This window comes from Larimichthys crocea, chromosome X (genome assembly GCF_000972845.2).
Source record: "Larimichthys crocea isolate SSNF chromosome X, L_crocea_2.0, whole genome shotgun sequence".
NCBI lineage: Eukaryota > Metazoa > Chordata > Actinopteri > Sciaenidae > Larimichthys > Larimichthys crocea.
In genome coordinates this window covers 8,414,285-8,432,861 of record NC_040020.1, presented here as the reverse complement: position 1 = coordinate 8,432,861, position 18,577 = coordinate 8,414,285, and the positions used below count along the sequence as shown (strand labels likewise).

Here is an 18,577-nt window from a genome sequence, read left to right as displayed (position 1 = left end):
TGCAAGCCGAAAAGCCACCCACGCTTTCTGAAGAGCGTGTTAACCGGCCTACGTCTCAAGCAAGGAAACTTCTGTCAAGTCAAAGCGTCCACGCTCTTACACCCTGACATAACTTTGTAAGCCTTAATATATGTGCAAAAGGTGAGTTGTATTAAATTCACACCTCAGTACAGTTTGTCTGAACGGGGAAATAGCCTACAGAGACCAAAAACGTTTTTTGTACCAGGCGCTGAAACCATGTTTTATTTCTGCTGGGGTGAAGTGGAATTGGGACTATGGGGCTAGTGGTAGACTGGGGACGTGCCTTCTGGAGCCACCCTCAGTGGACTTCGAGGAACTTGCAGCTTTTGCCCAAGCCTGTTGCTGCTGCTTCACTGAACAACTATCCAAACCTGCTTAGATGAGATGAACAGTGTGCAAATGTACAGAGTACACGTTGTTACACTGCAGCATCACTACACTTACAGTTACCAATGCAGATATGCAATGGGACAATAACTTCCAGGGTTGTGTGTCATGCACGGGATAGTAAATGAAGCATGAGGCACTGATTTCAGCCGCAGCCTCAGCGATAGGAGACACGTTAGGACGGAAGAATGTCATGCAGGACACGTGGTCAGGTGAGACCATGAGGGGGAAGTGAGACGAAACGTGGTTATTTGGTGGAGAAGGTGAGAAAAAAAACAAAAAAAAAGTGTGAGGACACTGAAAGAGGAGCATCATGTTCATCTCAGCTGACAAACAGATGAGCAATACCAACATGAGTTTTAGTGGTGGTCCTTTTATTTTCCTAGCACCAACTCTGGAATGCAAAAGGACTTGACCCGTGAACATAAACACCGAAGGCGACCGCCCTGTTACTTGTCATCTACACCTGTCACGTCTTACCACAAACAAGAGAGTTTGGTAGAGCCTCTGCACTCTGAAACATCGTACTTTAAACACAACATTCCTTTAAAGTACCGCGGGATGCCAGGAGCCGAAACCCGCAGAGGCTGCTTGTATTCCCTGTTAGACTGGAGTCACTGATGACCAGCGCTGACCTGGCAGTGCTGGCGGTGATTTGATGCACACTTGACACACGCTATCGGCGCACTACAATAGATGCAATCAATATCCCACAAAAGAACAACATGTACCAACGAGAGAGCAAACACGCTTTGTTGACCAAGCTCCGCTCCAACTGCGCTGTTGTTTTTTCTACCCTTTGTTTCAGAGCCTCAGCATCTAACAGCAACTCTTTACAAGGCTGTGTGGCTGTGTGTGTTTGTGTGTGTTTGTGTTGTGCGACTCCACTCCCAACACGGTGACTGTTGCGTCAGTCGTCCTCTCAGCCTACACGAGGTAACACAGTTTCATATTTGGTTACAAAATACAACATAAGGTGGGAACAAGGTTCATCCTTCTGAAGAGCACAGACAAGGTTCAGGAGGAACCAGGTGTAGTACATCTTCACCTCCCCCCACATCTTATCATGTATTCTTTTGTGCCCATATGTTTTTTAAACCCTGAAGGTTGTCACACTGTCCCTGACTGTAACAAACACCCAACCAATGAAAACTATGATAGAGCAAACAGCGCTGTGTTGGGTTATTGGTAAAAGTGCACATTGAACATGAATGTTATGATGATAGAGGTTACAGCACTCAGACTGTCTCAGACTCGTGTTCATTGTTAATACCTACACAAACGCATCTGAAACCTGCCCAAAATGATGAAAGAAACCCGTCCAACGATTGCACAATGGGTAGAAAAGAAAATACTTCACAGATATAGCTGCGAGCAGGAAAGTGTCATATTATACATAAACAGTTTTTGTATTCCTCGTTAGTGAGGGCCTCGGGGGACAGTAGCTGCAGGGTGACTTATCAGCTGACAGCCGTGTTGCCACGCGGTGACTTGGTTCAAGTGCTTATTTAGAGCAATATGTTGCATATAAAGTGCCCCTTGAGCCAGACAGCAAAGTCTTGCCAGCTCGAGGAATGCTGTCTTTTGCTGGACCCTGACACAGCAGAGACATAAACACAGCCCTGTCTGCAGGGAAACTTCCCAGGAAATCTAATCTAGTAGAGTCCAGGTTATTAATTTTTAACAAAATTGAAATGGAACACAGCAGCTTTGTTTCCTGAACTGTGTAAAGACGGGTGAGCTCCTCACGTCCCCCTCCAGCCTATGGACCCAATGTCTTTCAGAAAGTCTGGCAACCGTTAGCACAGCGGCTTCACCTAGACGATTAAGCTAAACACAAAACCATCTCTGTGTTCTCCCTGCAGCGCAGACACAAAAGCCCCGCTCTTCTCTCCTTCCTGTGTGCTTTCGGCCTCGCCTTGACGCAGCACCTCTGTAAACTTTTCTGCAAGTCCGGAGCCGTTACAAGCTCACTCTGCCTTCTTGATCACTCCTTACATCTTAACTGGGTGTTAGGATCCTCATGTCAAAAACTATGACGCATCACGAGCTAGGTGATGATTTGCCTCCTGTGAGAGAGGCCACCTGTGGAAATAATCACTTAAAACCACTTTTTGATCTCTTCGGATACAATTTCATGTTTGGTGCACTGTAAACCACAAACTCACATGCGAATACTGTGGCATCATACGGCAAACTCATCATGATTCACCACACACAAGATCTGATGTGTGTTGCACGCAACCAGGCTGCACAAAACCCACACATTTGAGGCAAGTGCCCCGGGCAGTGTAAACCAGTGGAGTAGGTGTATCGGTGAACGGCAAGTGTGGAAATGATGTGAAAACATAGAGCAGCATGCGCACTTTCGAGTGGTTAAACACTCCAGAAAGGAAGGCCCCCTCTAACCACCCTGCAGAAGCAAGGAGGTTGGACAATCTGAGTTGCGTTTTGCCATGTGCTGAGAAAAGGAAAATAAATGGGACGCTGTTGCCCGCTAAACAGCCTAATGGCTTGCAGCAGGATTTTAGGAGTGAAATAAGGAGGCGATGTGGTGAGCGTTGCAAGAACGAGGCGGGTCGCGTCATCCTGGTGCGTGTCCGCAGACCTTAGTGTTGTTAGTCTGATTCTCATGCCTCCATCTCTCTCCGGGCTTTGTCCTGCCTGCCATCCTGCTGGCAGCCGCGCGCTTCTCCTGACGAGGGAAAAGGAGGGAGAGGGGCGGGGAAGTGAATCGTCGGAATATTGTATAGTTGGCTGCCGAGTGGGAGCGAGATAATTATTCTTATTGCGGAATAAGAAGCAGCGCGGGCGACTGCAAAGTCAACATCCAAAGTGATGTAAAATTTAGAACAGACACACAGAAAAGGAGAAGCAGGTGAATAAAACAGTCAGTGTGAAAGGTAAACACCTGTCAACCCATGTCACAAGACACCGCAGAATCAGATTATACTCTATACTCCCATAATGCTCCAGGAGCCAGGCTGTCCCCATGGCAACCCGGTGTTGTTTTCGGTGGGACCAGGGCACAACCTGGCTCCCACATGCACATCAGTAAATATTTATGCAGGAGTTACGGACGCTCAGAGAGCTCAGACTCTTTCCTCGGACAAGAACGGATGATCTGAAAACGAAGCTGCCGTTTAACTGGCAGCGCCCGGCCGTAATTGTACAACCCTCTCTAAGGACTTTAATGGATTAGGTAATGTTATCAATACGAGCTGTTGACACGTGGTGCGATGGGGATGCACAGCATCCAGTGCCCAGCCTTGGTGCCATGTTTTTGTGGCTGAATTTGACTTTCACGTATTCAAGTGAAAGCGGGCATTATGTATAATTATTTAAAACCTGTCAGGATTAATTTCACACTTTGAGATACTGTCGGAGAGCGACTTCAGTCAACTCTTCCTTTGGTTACATCCTGTAACACGGCTGCGACTCGTTCCTACACAGAATTAACGACTGTTGTGTTTGCGTTGTGGTGTGTGTGGTGTGTGTGTGTGGTTGTGTGTGTGTGTGTGGTGTGTGTGGTGTGTGGTGTTGTGTGTCAGACTCCACAGCGAGGCCCTCCAGTCTCTGTTTTGTATTGTCCCGCCTCTCCCATCGTGGCCCCTGTGCCCAACACGACGGAGTTCAAGGTCAAGTCGACAGGTTAAACAAATCCTCAGACACTCGACTGGATCCATTATATCTGCGAAGTAACTTGCCACACACCGATCTATTAGACTGTCTTATTCTTTATCGATTATAGGTCATTTAACATGAAAGTCGGCTATCCATCTTTGCTTGCCTGCTCTTCGTTGTGCCACAGCATCAGCAGAAACAAAGTCTGCGTTGGCACAACCACATAGATCGGTTGGGTCCCACACATTTTGCAAGCCTGGGCTTGTGCACCCGTGTGCAATGCCCCAGCAGGCACCTGTACAATTGTGCGATTTGTTCCCAATGGCCAGCAAAGTTTAAGCTTAGCCGTTCACCAAGGTAATAAAAGAAACACAAAACTGAGAAATATACATTATAATATTGTACCATAAATTTGGGAATTGTAAAGTTCATTTGTGCTTATCATCGGATTTTTTAAAGACATAGAGACAGAACATGTTTCGTCGCGCATCTCGGGGCAGCACTGAAGAGAAGCAGAACAACCAGCTCACCGAGTAAACACAGAGAAAATCATTAGCGAGAGTTTAGACTGGCGAGTCAGCAGCACACAACGTTTTGTAAAGCTGCCTCCTCAGAAGGCAAAGACTTTTCAAGTTTGAATCTGTTTGACTTTGAGCTTCTGAGAGCATATACATGTTTAAACTTACGAATCTTAACTAACCACCTTTCTTAACTTTTGAGAGAAGAGACTTTGCTTCAAATTTTCAATCCATCGACCTCGCCGTGTCAAATTTCCATCTCGCGATGCCACAGGAGAAGTCTGAGGAACAAAGTCAGCACTGGTTCATGACACCTGTGTGCTACAATGTGGCTTGCAAAGGTCCAAGAGTTACAATCTTATTTTCTGCCTGCCTCTCACTTGTGGTTTTTCTAATGTGATTTATAGAAACATCTGAAGTGGAAACACAGCAGTATGATTGGCAGTACGTCCGTCGGACCCCCACAGTGCCTCCACCATTCGCCACCCTCACTAAAAATGTCTCCTCCACTTCCCATTAAGCCTTGTGTGTCTGTCAAGACGCAAGTCCTTCAGGCATCTCAAGAAGAAGATGAGGCAGGCATTGGTTCCCCTATGCCAGCTTGACCTAAATGGGCAAATTTGAGCTCCGAAACGCAAAGCTTACATGAGAGCACAAGAGTAGAGTCATAACAGGAATCTCGTCATTAGTGAGTATCTGCCATCACAACCGTGGGCTTTTAGAGGACACACCTCCCTCGCAGGCGAGGCAAACGCAACTTACTTCTGTCCCACGTGTAATTCTCCAACAAAAAAAAAATCATATGCATAAGATAATTATGGTGACAGAAACACTGTTATTCAAACTGAAAACTTGGAGGTTTGTACGCGATGACACTATTATCCTTCCAGTCGCTGACAACCCGATGTGTAGGGTGTTTAGCCATCGCACATCGGGGGGAGATCGAGAAGGCAACACGGCGGGCCCGTCGTTCATTCGCTCCTAACAATGCCGTTCTCCACAATGACCGTCCTCTAACAAATCCGTTCCTTAAAACTCTAAACAAATGCCACACTGGTCAAGCCGGCTGTGCGAATCGCGTCACGGAGCTTTACAGAGGCAGACACGTGCCCTCGCTAATGGCAGACACAAACACAACACGCAAGATGCAAAACCTCCGGAAACAACTGCAACATTAAAATTAGACTTCTGCTGAAAGAGCTTGTGACACATACGGACCTCTGTTCCTCCCGCCATCCAACACTTCACATTCTCCACATAGAGAACTCAGCGAGTGATGCTGCTGTTGTTTCATGTATGGTTGGATTCTTTCAAGGGCCTTGAGGGGGTTGGTAACCAGTCTTAAACCCTCAGTGTGTGTGCTGTGATAGGGAAGCCGGGAAGATGTGATATGCTTTTTCAATTACAGGAAGAAATCAGCAGAACAGACATATGAAAATATACAGAGAGAGACGGGGAGTACGACACGAGGCAGAAAGAGACAGAAATCTCCCTCTGGCTGTTTTGATGAGTGGAATTACGTGGTGACAAGCTTACAGTAGAAACGCCCTGTGGGGAGTGCAGGGCTGTGTCCAATCAGGCTCCGAGGAAGGCTATAATAGCACCTAGAGATAAAACATAGCAACACAAAACAGAGGCTTTGTATGAGGAGGTAATGGAGAGCTTCCCCGTTAGGACACACACTGACTCTGATAAATTATACATGATTTACGGAGGGTGGTAGGAGGTCTGAAACAGTTACAAAAGTTTAAGAGCATGGAGAAAAGTCAGGATGTGTTGGAGCGAAGACGGAGGACGAGGTTTGACTTTATTCTGTGTTTTATCCATTTAATCATTTGGTTAGTGGGCAGCAACAGGTGTCTGTCCATCATTTAAGGTTAAGTTTTGTGGACAGATTTCAGGTTCCCTAAAGTCAAAAAACAAACAGAGAAAAACTATTTCATCACAATTTTGTTTCCTCCTTTCAGTTTTCTTTCAGATTCTTCAGAGGCGGAGGATCAGCCCAGGCTGGATGTGTGGAGTGAGTATCGAGAACTCAATAAGGACTGGGCCAATGAGTGATTTTGCGATCTTTGTCATGGTCTCATTTAAAAAAACCTTCACCCCTCAAATTCCACCGGGGTGCGCTGCGCTGATCAGTCAATGTTTAACCCACCGGCTCCACCGCGTCCCGGTTCGACGAGCATTCAGAAGCGGCCTCCACTCGGCTGTGCGTTGCAATTCCGGGTTCTATTTTGCGGACGCCGTGCGAGGCCCCGATCAATTTACACAGAGCCACCTCGAGCTGACAGAAGCCGACACAGAAAACGATCATGAGAATCCGATGATTTCAAAATAAAATACCCATGTGCAAATGGCTGGTCAAAAAAAACAAAGACAATAGAGAAACAATGATCTATGATGCCATATTTATACATATTAGAGTCACATAAAAAGGAGAAAATGACTATCAATCGGAGCGACGTAACCAAATCTGGGCGGCTAATGCGTCTGAAAACGCTCCGGTTGAGTGAGTCGTGACAGAGACGTGTCCTGTGGGTTGGAGTTTGGGTCAGGTCACTCCAAATAGGTAAAATAATAAAAAGGAAACATCAATGAATTTATTCTCCTCTTCAATACTTTTGAATCATTGAAGGAAGCTAACTGTGATTTCACACACTCACAATCCTCAAATCCCTCTTGTAGTCAGCAACAATGAGCCAACAAAACCCTGCACTTCACTGCTATGACACACCATATACCAGTCTCAGACCAAAGCACTGAGACGACACAGCTCAGGCTGGACTCCTTAGTATAATTCAGACACGGTCCTGGCACCGGCTACACCGAAGCACCTGCACACGCCAACACAGATGCTAAGAGAGGAAGCCTCGGCTCGATTAGAAGACAGTCTTCTGGTGTTGAAGACGATAATTTGTCGCCACACAACACTTTCCAGACAGGCGAGCCGTGGGCCACGTCTGAACCTCGGTGGTCAATGACCTCCCCCACACCACCCGTCTCTTCTCCAGTTTACATCTACCCCAGGCTCCTGTATCCCTCAACACAGTCGACACAATACACTGAAGGTGCCAAAATCCAAACCGAAGCAGAGGAAATTGTCTCGACATGAAGAGTGCAAATCAGTCACTCTGTTACATTGAGTTACTTCATTACGTAATCAGGTTATATCACGCTAAAAGTACAGGTGTTGACTAATAACATCCAGGATATGATGGAGATAAATCTTTTGGTGTTGCTTATGATAACAGACTTTTATTATATTCATGTGTCACAAGGGAACTTCCAGAGTTTCAAAAGCCCGACAGACGAAGGACCTGCAGATATCCCTGCAGAAGATATCACTTCTTAAACAAAAAGTCTACGTATAACAGGCCCAGGAAGGTAAAGCAGATCAAGGTGTTAGTTATCACTGAAGAACCTAGACCATCTCATCTCTAACTTATATTAATACATCAGATATACAGGAATAAAAAAGAAGAAGTGTGAAAAAGAAAGAAAAAGAAGGTATTTCCAGCTAAACAACGTTCTCAACGGGGTTCGTAACAATGGCGGGGTTTGGTGACACAACCATTCAGAACGACATCAGGCAGTGCGGTACGCCTGTGTTGCAAAGGCTATATAGATATTTTTTTTATGTGGCCTGATAATTTAACTACTGGGTCACTAATGCACTCCCACCACTCATACTAAAAATCCCACAAATTGCCACACTTGCACACGCGCCACACAGGGTCAAGACCTGTGCTGTGCCTCCTCTAACTCTGACTGCTTCGTTGTTTTTTGACGCACTAATCAGTTGGCTCAGTGTTGACGCTCTTAGCGACTGGTCTCTGTATTCAGAGACTTTCAGAACTCGAGATCAAGCCTAGACGACAAAAATTAGAAAACTTTTTCTGAGACCTGACATGAGGTCAGAGGAGAGACTGGACAGGGAGAGGGAAATAGAAAGAGAAGTGGCGGTGCTCAGGGAAGAAATGATCAATAGTAATGTATTTTTAACGCAAAATAAACTAACATAATTACACGAATGTCTCTGATTGTTATATCAACGTTAACCATAATTATCGATCTTCAGGTATAAATTAGATCATTACGCCGATGCCCTAACCATATCCAGTGCGGGTTTGTTACTAACAGCATTACATAACTCATTAAAGAGTTGGAGATTAGTCTGACCACTGTCTGGAGATCCATAAATCTAATCCTGATGGTTGGCCATAACTGGTAGAATGTGATTGCTTGGTTCTGTCTTGAGGTAACATCTCAGTAGAAACGACTTCGTTTTAGTGTTAGCGAGTTTTAAGGCTGCAAATATACTGTTTGCTTTATGGGGGAATGTTGAATTTTAACGTCTAGATCCGGAGGTTCCCAACCCCGGACCGGGGTCCGGATCCGGACCGGAATCGCCATATCATCCGGGACCAGAGATTAATTGTAAGATTTTTTTTATTTTTTTTTGACAGGCGAGTCTAGTTCATGCTGTCATTACTTTTTTCTTCCCTATCCAGCACTGCACTGAGCAGCATTAGAAGGTACCAACCAATCGTGTGGAGTCATACGACCCCATGTGATTCTATCTAGCCAATGAATGCCACACCTGTTTTTTTGAATTCAGAGCGAGGTGCTAACAGTGAGTCTCTGTACTCTAGATCAACCTACAAGAGCTTTCAGTAAAAAAACAAGTTTAAGTTGACGAGCACATAATAATAAAAAGATTCGAGTTCAGATGATTCACAACAAGAAAAAAGCCAGAAAATCTGGGACAGATTTGGGCCAGAGATTCGAGTGTGTTCCTGTTCATGGCGTTTAACGCCACACCTCCAGAGTCCCGTCGTCCTCAGCCCCCTCGACACTGACTCAAGTGGACAGCAACTTGAGGTTATTTAGCGATCTCGTGCAGCTTGGAGCCACAAAATGTGAAAAATTGGTGTTGTGTGGGTGTGTGTGTGTGGGGTGTTGTGGTGTGTGGTGTTGTGGTGTGGTGTGTGGGTGTCCCGTAAAGGGTCCAGGACTCCAGCTGCCTCTCAGTCACTCATTCCGGTCTCTTTTCAAACATTCCTCCTGCCACGCTGCAAAGGAATGTATTTTGCTTTCAGGTAATCGTGCATGCTTATATAACAATGTGTATTTGCAAGCGGGAGCCATGAGTCTATACACTGAGAGCTGGTGGTATGACATTAGCTCTATGGGGAACAGATGGAGAGGAACAGCGGGGCGTCTGGAAATGAAGAAACGAGAGAATCATTTAGTATCAGAGTCCTGCTCGTGGCTCCCATACACATTCTTGGCAGCGCTGTCAACAATGAAAGAGGCCACACTGTTTTTTTTCCAAATCATAATTCATGTAAAGAAACAATTATTTTCAAACTGAGCACAATCGCACAAATTCTAAGAAGTCCCCGGTGGAGGTTTAATCAGTCATGAGATGTCATCCACCGGACGCCTCCCTGCTGCGCGGAATAACGGGCGCTGTAAAATATGAAGGCACACAGATGGAATGTATATAAGCCATCTATGCAAAACACATTCCCAGGAATTTAGAAACACTACTGCGTAACCTTTCTTCATCAGAGTTTAACTACCTGTTGATCTGCAAACTGAAAATGGCCAGAGGAAGAAAGAGCTGAAGAGGTGATCTGGTGAAACTGGATCATGTTTTTATTGGAGAATGTTTTCTGGTTTTTCCCTCTGAATGTCCCTCCGGCTGCTCCGCCTCAACTCTCTGTGATTTACAAGTTGATGATGGACAGTGAAGGTAACCTGCTGACATCTGTATCGGCTGTTTAGCTCATTTCGTCAGCTTGGCGGTGAGCCTTCAAAGCGACGGGTACCCGTCTCTCTGAGCTCCCGCCAGCTGACGAACTGAGTTTGGACCCACAAGGCGTTTATGGACCACGTCCATTCACTGTCAGTGGAGATGTGACCACACTAACCAGAACAGAACCGGAGTTGGGAATAATTTAGTGCAGGCATGTCCAAAGTCCGGCCCAGGGGCCAATCACGGCCTGCGGTCTGCGTTTTTTATAATATATTATTTATGGCCTGCTAGGATTGTCTCCTTTTTTTTTTTTTGGTTGCCATAACGAAGCATTTGAAAGCACTAAACGTTAACCTGTCTGTAGATGTGACACAAAATATGACTCTCTGAATGATTTCCTGAACGACAAGAGCAAGAGCGACACGTTTTAAACTTAAACATTAACAGACTTTGCTCCTAACAAGTCATGTTTAGAATGAACACGAGGTTCAGATTTCTTCGTGCATTTGTAGTTGTCAGTTAATTTACAGTTGAATATTCTGTTGCCCGTAGCAACCGGCTCCGTTCTGTGTCAGTTGGAGTCAAACTGACCGTTAGCTTCAGCTCTCGTCCTCCAGTTACTCTCTAAATATCCTCACTGGACCTTTTGTCTGTCTCCTGTCTTTGTCTCAGCTCCTCTGTGACACTGTGTCTGTCCCCTGTCTTCATCCTCGTCCTCGCCCTCGTTTAACTTTTAGATTTCAGCGAGGCGCTAACCAGGCTAGCTACACCGTGAGTACAAACTAGCTGCCGTTACTGTTTATTTATTTAAATTTGAAGACGCTGTCGATAGTTTGTGTTTTTATTCCTCCTGGGAATGTTTTCTACATTAATTAGTGACTTCATATTTTAGTTTTTCTGTGTTTCATTAAAGATTAATTTGTCAGTTAGCCTGTGCTAAGCTATGACAGTTAGATAGCTGCTAACGTTACAGTTACTCTTTGTATGTAACTTTATTACATACAATACAAATATAACACATATACATATATGTGTTATATTTGTATTTACATATATTAGTTTGACACAAACTAATATGTATGTAACTTTTATTGACCGATGACAGGTCACCTATCATAGGTCACCTGTCATCAGTCACCTGTCATAGGTCACCTGTTATAGATCACCTGTCATCAGTCACTTGTCATCGGTCACCTGTCATCGGTCACCTGTCATCGGTCACCTGCTGAACTATACTCACCATTCACCACAAAGATGTTGGTATAGCACGAAGATGCTATACCAAACTGTGTCAAACTAATGTGACTCACCTGATGATGGTCACCTGTCATCGGCCACCTGAGGTGACTGATGACAGGTGACCGATGACAGGTGACTGATAACTCACCTGTCTCTCACCTGTCTCTGACTTGTCTCTCACCTGTCTCTCACCTTTCTGCCTCTGTCAGTTAATTTACAGTTGAATATTCTGTTGCCCGTAGCAACCGGCTCCGTTCTGTGTCAGTTGGAGTCAAACTGACCGTTAGCTTTAGCTCTCGTCCTCCAGTTACTCTCTAAAAATCCTCACTGGACCTTTTATCTGTCTCCTGTCTTTGTCTCAGCTCGTCTGTGACACTGTGTCTGTCTCCTGTCTTTGTCTCAGCTCCTCTGTGACACTGTGTCTGTCTCCTGTCTTCGTCCTCGTCCTCGTCCTCGTTTAACTTTTAGATTTCAGCGAGGCGCTAACCAGGCTAGCTACACCGTGAGTACAAACTAGCTGCCATTACTGTTTATTTATTTAAATTTGAAGACGCTGTCGATAGTTTGTGTTTTTATTCCTCTTGGGAATGTTTTCTACATTAATTAGTGACTTCATATTTTAGTTTTTCTGTGTTTCATTAAAGGTTAATTTGTCAGTTAGCCTGTGCTAAGCTATGACAGTTGGATAGCTGCTAACGTTACAGTTACTTGTTTATTTTAAATATATTGTTATTTCTTTATTAATGTATCGTCACCACAGGCTGGCCTGTACGTCTGACTGATGTTATATACGATATAAAGACATTAGAGTAACTGTCGCAGGTCGTTTATGACTTTAATTAGTTAATTAGTGTCATCGTTACATAGTTTGTTATTATTCAGCTGTGACGACATCACGTGTTTGTATTCACAATATTCTGGATGATTTTTGTTATATCAGATGTTTTTTTAACTCTTAAATATGAACTGATTATTGGCTGCCGATACCAAGTAAATACGGGCCGGTATCACTGATACCGATATCGATACCGATACTTCTCAATAAATAAGGTGGATGCGTCATTGAATTGCTAAATCTCAAAAGTGTTTTTTGTGATGTTTCCTTTTTTATTATTTTGTAGCTCCATGTTTTCTTTTGGATGTTTTTTTATCTGTTTATATAAATCTGTTGCTTTTTACAAATCCCACATTTTGCTGTTAAAGCCGCACGGCTCCTCTTCCTCTCTGACATTCTTCTGTTGTATTTATTTCTAGAAAATAGCCACGCACTGCGTGAGCTGATGAACCTGAGCCGGCAGCTTTGCACGTCTAAGTCTCGTCACAACATCTAAACACAAGATTATGATTAAAGTGTGCCTGTTCTGCACTGACACAGGAGCACGAGTCCGGCGACCTGGCTGTTTCCTCTTTGCTTTGCAAACAAGAGCAGAACTTAAAGTAAAGAATCGACCTCACCAGGGTAGTATCTGATACTGATACTGACTTGGTATCGATATTTGGATCGATCCGCCCTCCACTATTATTGGCATCTGCATCAAAAAGTGAAATACTGGTGAGGTCTGCAGCGCTCACTGTGCTCTCAGTATTAAGAAATTATTCTGAATATTTCCTGAGTCTTTGAGGAACATCAACTCACTCTCACAATTCAAGTCTGCACTTACTGTAAACCCACCTGTTTAAAATCTGATCCTTTTCCATCTGATTCAACTGCTCTGTCTTTTTCTAACCTGTTTTTAATGTTGTATTCTTTAATTTGATACTTTTATGGTTCTTTTGTTTGTTTCTGTTATTTACTTTCATTTATTGTTCGGTGTCCTTGGGTGACAGAAAGGTGGCTATGAAATAAAATGTACTATTATTATTATTATTATTATTATTATATGACAGATATTAAACCACGTGAAGCTGATTTGATTATCGTGGCATTAACGGTGCTGTGTGACACATCCAGGCTGAATCTTTCCACAAAGTTTTGGCTCCAACCGCAGCATCATCCTGTCACTACAATACAGCACAACTGAAGTTCGACTCTCTTCCTCTTCCTCCCCTCCTCCCTCTCTCTGTCTCTCTCTCTGTCTCTCTCTCCAGAGGAAGTCTCTGAGGGACCAGTGGTTGATGGAAGGACCTCCTTTATCCCCGACCTCCTTGGACTCCCACAGCCCTCGCTCCCCTCTGTGGGGCTCCCCAATGGCCCAGGAGATTGAAAAGCACACTGACAAGTACAGCCACAGTGTGTGTGTGTGTGTGTGTGTGTGTGTGTGTGTGTGAGTGTGTGTTAGACTTACTGCAGGAGACAGTTTGTGACTGCCTGAGTCAGTTAGCAGAGCTGACAGAGCAAGAGTGAACTGTCACATTTTTGTTGTATCGGTGTCTCCATGTATAATTGATGGCTGCAGAGTTTCTATTTTTGTTTTCTCGTCGTCGTTGCTGTTGCCGTACATCATGCACACTTTGGCACAGACCGAGTTTTAATTTGAACCTGTGAACGTGGGAGGTGTGATCCAGACCGCACACTCGCCAGACAGGGCGAGACTTTTCTTTATTGCAGTGGACAATGTCGTCACGTCCCCCGAAGTCTACACTGCAAGATCCCGATCTCATTACCTGTGCTCCGGTCCACACAGCTCGCTCTCACTGTTCAGTACCGCTCCTCACACACTGCACGTCACCTCTGCAGGGTGATTTAAACATGAAATCAGCCCACGGTGATTAGCTGGGATCATAGAAGCGAGGGGGGCATTGTCTGATGTCTGTCTGTGTGTTTGTGTGCCTCAGGTTGCAGTCAGAGAGTCAGCGGCTGGCAGAGGAAGAGAAGCTGAAGGAACAGATGGAGGACGGGCAAACGGTGAGGCCCACGCTCGCCCACTCGCTCCGTGACACAAAGAGAGAGGGAATACGTGTCGTACAAGCGCCGCTCCATCATCTTCCATTAGGCAGAAAATGTTCTACAACTTCTGAAGTCTGAATAATGCATTTCCTGTCTTAATGCGCCTTTCATGTAGCACCTCTTGTTCAAAAGCAGGAACTTTGTGAGTGTAAGCGGCGCTGTTACATAAACAGCTCAGCGCTTCACGTGAAGGTCTTTATGCCAGAACAATAGAGGTGTCCTTCCTTTCTTCTCCCGCCTGCTCTGGGCTCTTTTCTCTCTTATCATGTTCTCATTGTAACCTCAGCTTTCATAGGACGCTTTGACCTCGTCCTCTGTGTGAGAAATGCAGCACTTTAAGCACAGAGCTTTGATTTGTCGACTCTATTTTTAAATTATTTTGTTCTCTGATGAGATCAGGGACGCAATGGTGCGTTCAAGTCCTCGCAGTGGACGCATGAAGCAGTTCAGTGCAGGCTGTGCTGTTTAGAGCGTAGCATAAACACTTATTTATTCAACATGAGGTGAAATATTTCATAGAAGCTTCTGCATGGAGTCTGTTTCCTCAAAGCTTGTGTGATGTTCCAGCATTCGTTTCATGTCTTTTTATATATTTGCTTCAGAATACACCAGAGGTTCACGCACAAACACTTTCACCGGTCGAGTCACAGTTGATTTAATTCCTCTTGTCTCTCTCTCTCTCTCTCTCTCTCTGTCTGTCTCTCTGTCTCTCTCTCTCTCTCTGTCTCTCTGTCTGTCTGTCTGTCTCTCTCTCTCTCTCTCTCTCTCTCTGTCTGTCTGTCTGTCTGTCTGTCTGTCTCTCTGTCTCTCTCTGTCTCTCTCTCTCTCTCTCTCTCCCAACAGGAAGCGGTGAATGTGGCGGAGGCCGAAGCCGGTAAGTGGGATCCGTTAAACCTTTGTGGCGCAGAGAAATGTTAAAATCACAGTGGACATGTTTGAAGATTTCCATTAGGCGATAAATGAAAATGCAAATTTCACACCCCAGAGGAGTTAACGTGAGAATTTTTAAAGCAATTTGACGAGCTCTAACATCCACAGCGTGTAACAGAGCGAAGCATCGCTGTCATCCATCTGCCGGCTTCTTTCTAAACTGATACAACATTATTCTGTCCAACACATCGACCCTGCAGCACCTGACCATGTTGAGGCTGCTGTGCAGACACACACTGCTTTCCTGGCTGCCACCACCTGTTAGTCAAAGTTGTGCCTCTAATGCCACTTGTACTTAGTTACATGTGAACAAATTGATTAGATTGAACATTTTCTCTCTTTGTTTGCAATGAAAGAACTCGGTTGAACGTTGAAATAAATCTGAGTCGTTTCTTCCTCAGAAAAACTTTGTGATGTTCTGCAGAACGGAGGAAAGAATGCAGCTGGACTGGGTGGGTATAGAACACATGAACACAGATCGTCCACATTAAACCACTGACCTCAACGTTCTCATGAGCTACATTCATCAGATGAATGTCTGTATGCATTGTACATGCTGATCTTAAGAACATTAACATTATAAAGGAAGGAGTGGCACGGGCATACCTGTCCTTCAGAACAAGTTCATGCACGCATACTTGATGAACACGTTGATGTTTATTCATGCTAACAGGCCCTCATGTGCAGAACTTGCATTTTTAGAGGGCAGCGTGTACGCGGACACGTCGGAGGGAACGAACGCTGCTGAAGCAACGAAACGAAGGACACTGACCCTCCGTCTGGATTTCAATCACATTCTTTGCATCTTGGGTCAACAGCATATTTCTCTCATGACAAAACCTTAAAATGATTCGATTTTAGATTCCTTCACAATAAAAGTCCACTTCCACTCTGCTCTGTCACAGACAGACGTTCACGGCCTGTAACACATTTAAATTGATAGATATCAGAACCTTGTTAACTGCATTACAATACATGAATGAGCAGGACTGAACACTGACATATTGGTCGCAAAGCAACATCTAATTGCAATCAAGTAACAGCGCGTCTCCACTAACTACAGTGAAAGCTAATAATCAGCATTAATGACGACGTGGCACATGATTGCAAATTCATTCGACATTTAAATGCATGAAACTTTTAATCAATGTGATTGATATTTATTGGATGTTTTTTTTTCCTTCAGAAATGATCGAAGATGAAGCGAGCACGGAGCAAAGCCCTGCAGATGAACCTGCAGCCGTCCTAACAAACGGCAGAGGAGACCTGGAAGCCGACATTAGTCCCGACGCTCCAGGGTGGAATAATCAGTCCACCGCCAACGGACCACTCATGGCCTCCAAGGGTGATATTACCGAGGAGCTGGCACCGGCATCGAGTCTGGGTGTTTCTGAGGCAGAGCCTGGTCCGGTTCCAAATGTCAGCATTAATGAGGAGGAGGAGGAGGAGGAGGAAGGGACTCTGGTGATGAGAGCGGAGCGCGTGATCATCACGGATGAAGGGGATGATGTACCTGAGGAACTCACGGCCCAGGAAGACCAACAAGAGACCAAGCAGCCAGGAGCAGACCAAGAGGGAGGAGAGGCTGTGGAAGAGGTCATAAAACCAGAAGAAGCTCCAGAAACTTTGACACAACCAGAGAAGAGCGAGGGAGCTGAACCCACCGCAGATGGAGACGTGCATGATGGTGCAAAGACAGACGAACAAGTAGATGGGGAACAAGTAGATGGGGACCAATCAGAAGAGCCAACATCTGTCCAGGTGCAGTCCTCTGCCAATGCTCTAGAGGGCACTATAGTGGCTTCAGTGCCAGTCTACTCTGAGTCCGCTCTCACACCAGAGCTGGAGGCCGAGGGTGCAGCTGCAGCATCACCCGAGGCAGCTGAGGCAGCAGGAAAAGCCCAAGACGGCATCACCGTGCCCGGCCAGTTCCAGGAGGTCCCCTTGGCCGACCCCCAGGAGAACCAGAAGACGGAGGCGGGCCCGGCGGAGCAGGAACCCCTCCTGTCGCAGGCCAAAACCTTTAACCACCCTTTAACCTACGCAGAGCCGAGACCAGCAGCTGTCAGCTCAGAGACAGTGACCCCGACCAGGGCCAGCCCGGGAGAGGACAGGGAGGCGCCCAGCCACAAAACCTGCCAGTGCTGCTCCGTCATGTAAACACGCTCGCTGTACATTCATTTCCCAACACTCCTCCATCGGTGTCCACAAACTCCCCTCTGCTCCCCCCTCTGCCCTCGGATCTTTGTCTTCATCTTGAGACTTCCTCATCCTGCTTTTGAGCTCAGGAGGTTTGGACCAGACTCGTCAGTGTTGAAGTGCCTCGAGGGGGTTTTCTGTCCCGGGCCACTTTAAAAGTTCTTCACTTCACCTTTTTTTTACACTGTTTGAGTTTGAGTTTTCCGGTTAGCTGAAGCTGAGATGATGAGCCAGCCAATCTATCTACTGTATATAGGATCATACAAACACATTTAGAGATGCAGTTATGCAACAAGAATGAAAGAAAACCGACTAAAGATGTTTTATTTTAAACTGTGTATGCACACGTAGAATTCATTGGGTCATTTTCATAATCTTTAACAGGAAAAGTCCAAAGATCCGGAGAGGTTCAGAGAGGAAGGTGTTGTAATTTAAAGCTGAATTCTTTTTATTGATTTTTGGTTCTTTTATTAGAGATATTTTTAATCCAAGTATAGAGCCCGGACATTTTTATTCACTCTGTAACAGGCTTGGACAACTCACAAACTAACGGCATGAAATGGTCTTAATTTATGAACAGCAGTGTGCACCGCTGGATATTTCCTGAGCTGTTGTCAGTCAGCGAATATTTTGAAATACCTAAAAGTATGAATTTTGTATTTTTGAGCAGACGAGCTGTCGCAGAGCTCCAGAGCTCGTGACACGCTCTGTGCACGGATGTAAATACTGAGTGTCTGAGATGTCAGCTTTGAAATGATTTGTGAATGATTTAATGATTAAACTGACATTTGTGATAAAACGTGTTCATCCAGAGTTTCCTTTCCTCAAACACACTGGATCATCTTTAAGCGTTTGTCTCAGGACCGCCTGCCATCGTGGAGTGGGCACATGTGGTCCTCAGATAACTGCTGGATCCGGCATGCAGCTCTCGTGGTGGTAAATATTCCCCTGAAAACATGTTCACAGCGACAGAGCTCTCAAAATATCCTCCACTTATGTAAGAAGGTGGCT

General features: G+C 45.2%; 1 protein-coding gene across 3 annotated transcripts in view; it reads left to right on the top strand.

Moving 5' to 3' along the window:
* Positions 1-18,365, top strand: part of palm3 (paralemmin 3) — a 47,049-nt gene extending 28,684 nt beyond the window's left edge. For 2 of the 3 annotated variants that reach the window (XM_019269219.2, XM_027283346.1), the window contains 5 exons: positions 13,639-13,769; positions 14,326-14,395; positions 15,281-15,311; positions 15,769-15,819; positions 16,554-18,365. In XM_019269219.2, the coding sequence (XP_019124764.1) occupies positions 13,639-13,769; positions 14,326-14,395; positions 15,281-15,311; positions 15,769-15,819; positions 16,554-17,527 (1,257 nt within the window). In that variant the 3' untranslated portion in view covers positions 17,528-18,365. Of the gene's footprint in view, positions 1-11,798; positions 12,053-13,638; positions 13,770-14,325; positions 14,396-15,280; positions 15,312-15,768; positions 15,820-16,553 lie in introns of those variants that run through there. The other variant, XM_027283345.1, reaches the window with a different exon arrangement.
* Positions 18,366-18,577: the final 212 nt, after the last annotated feature.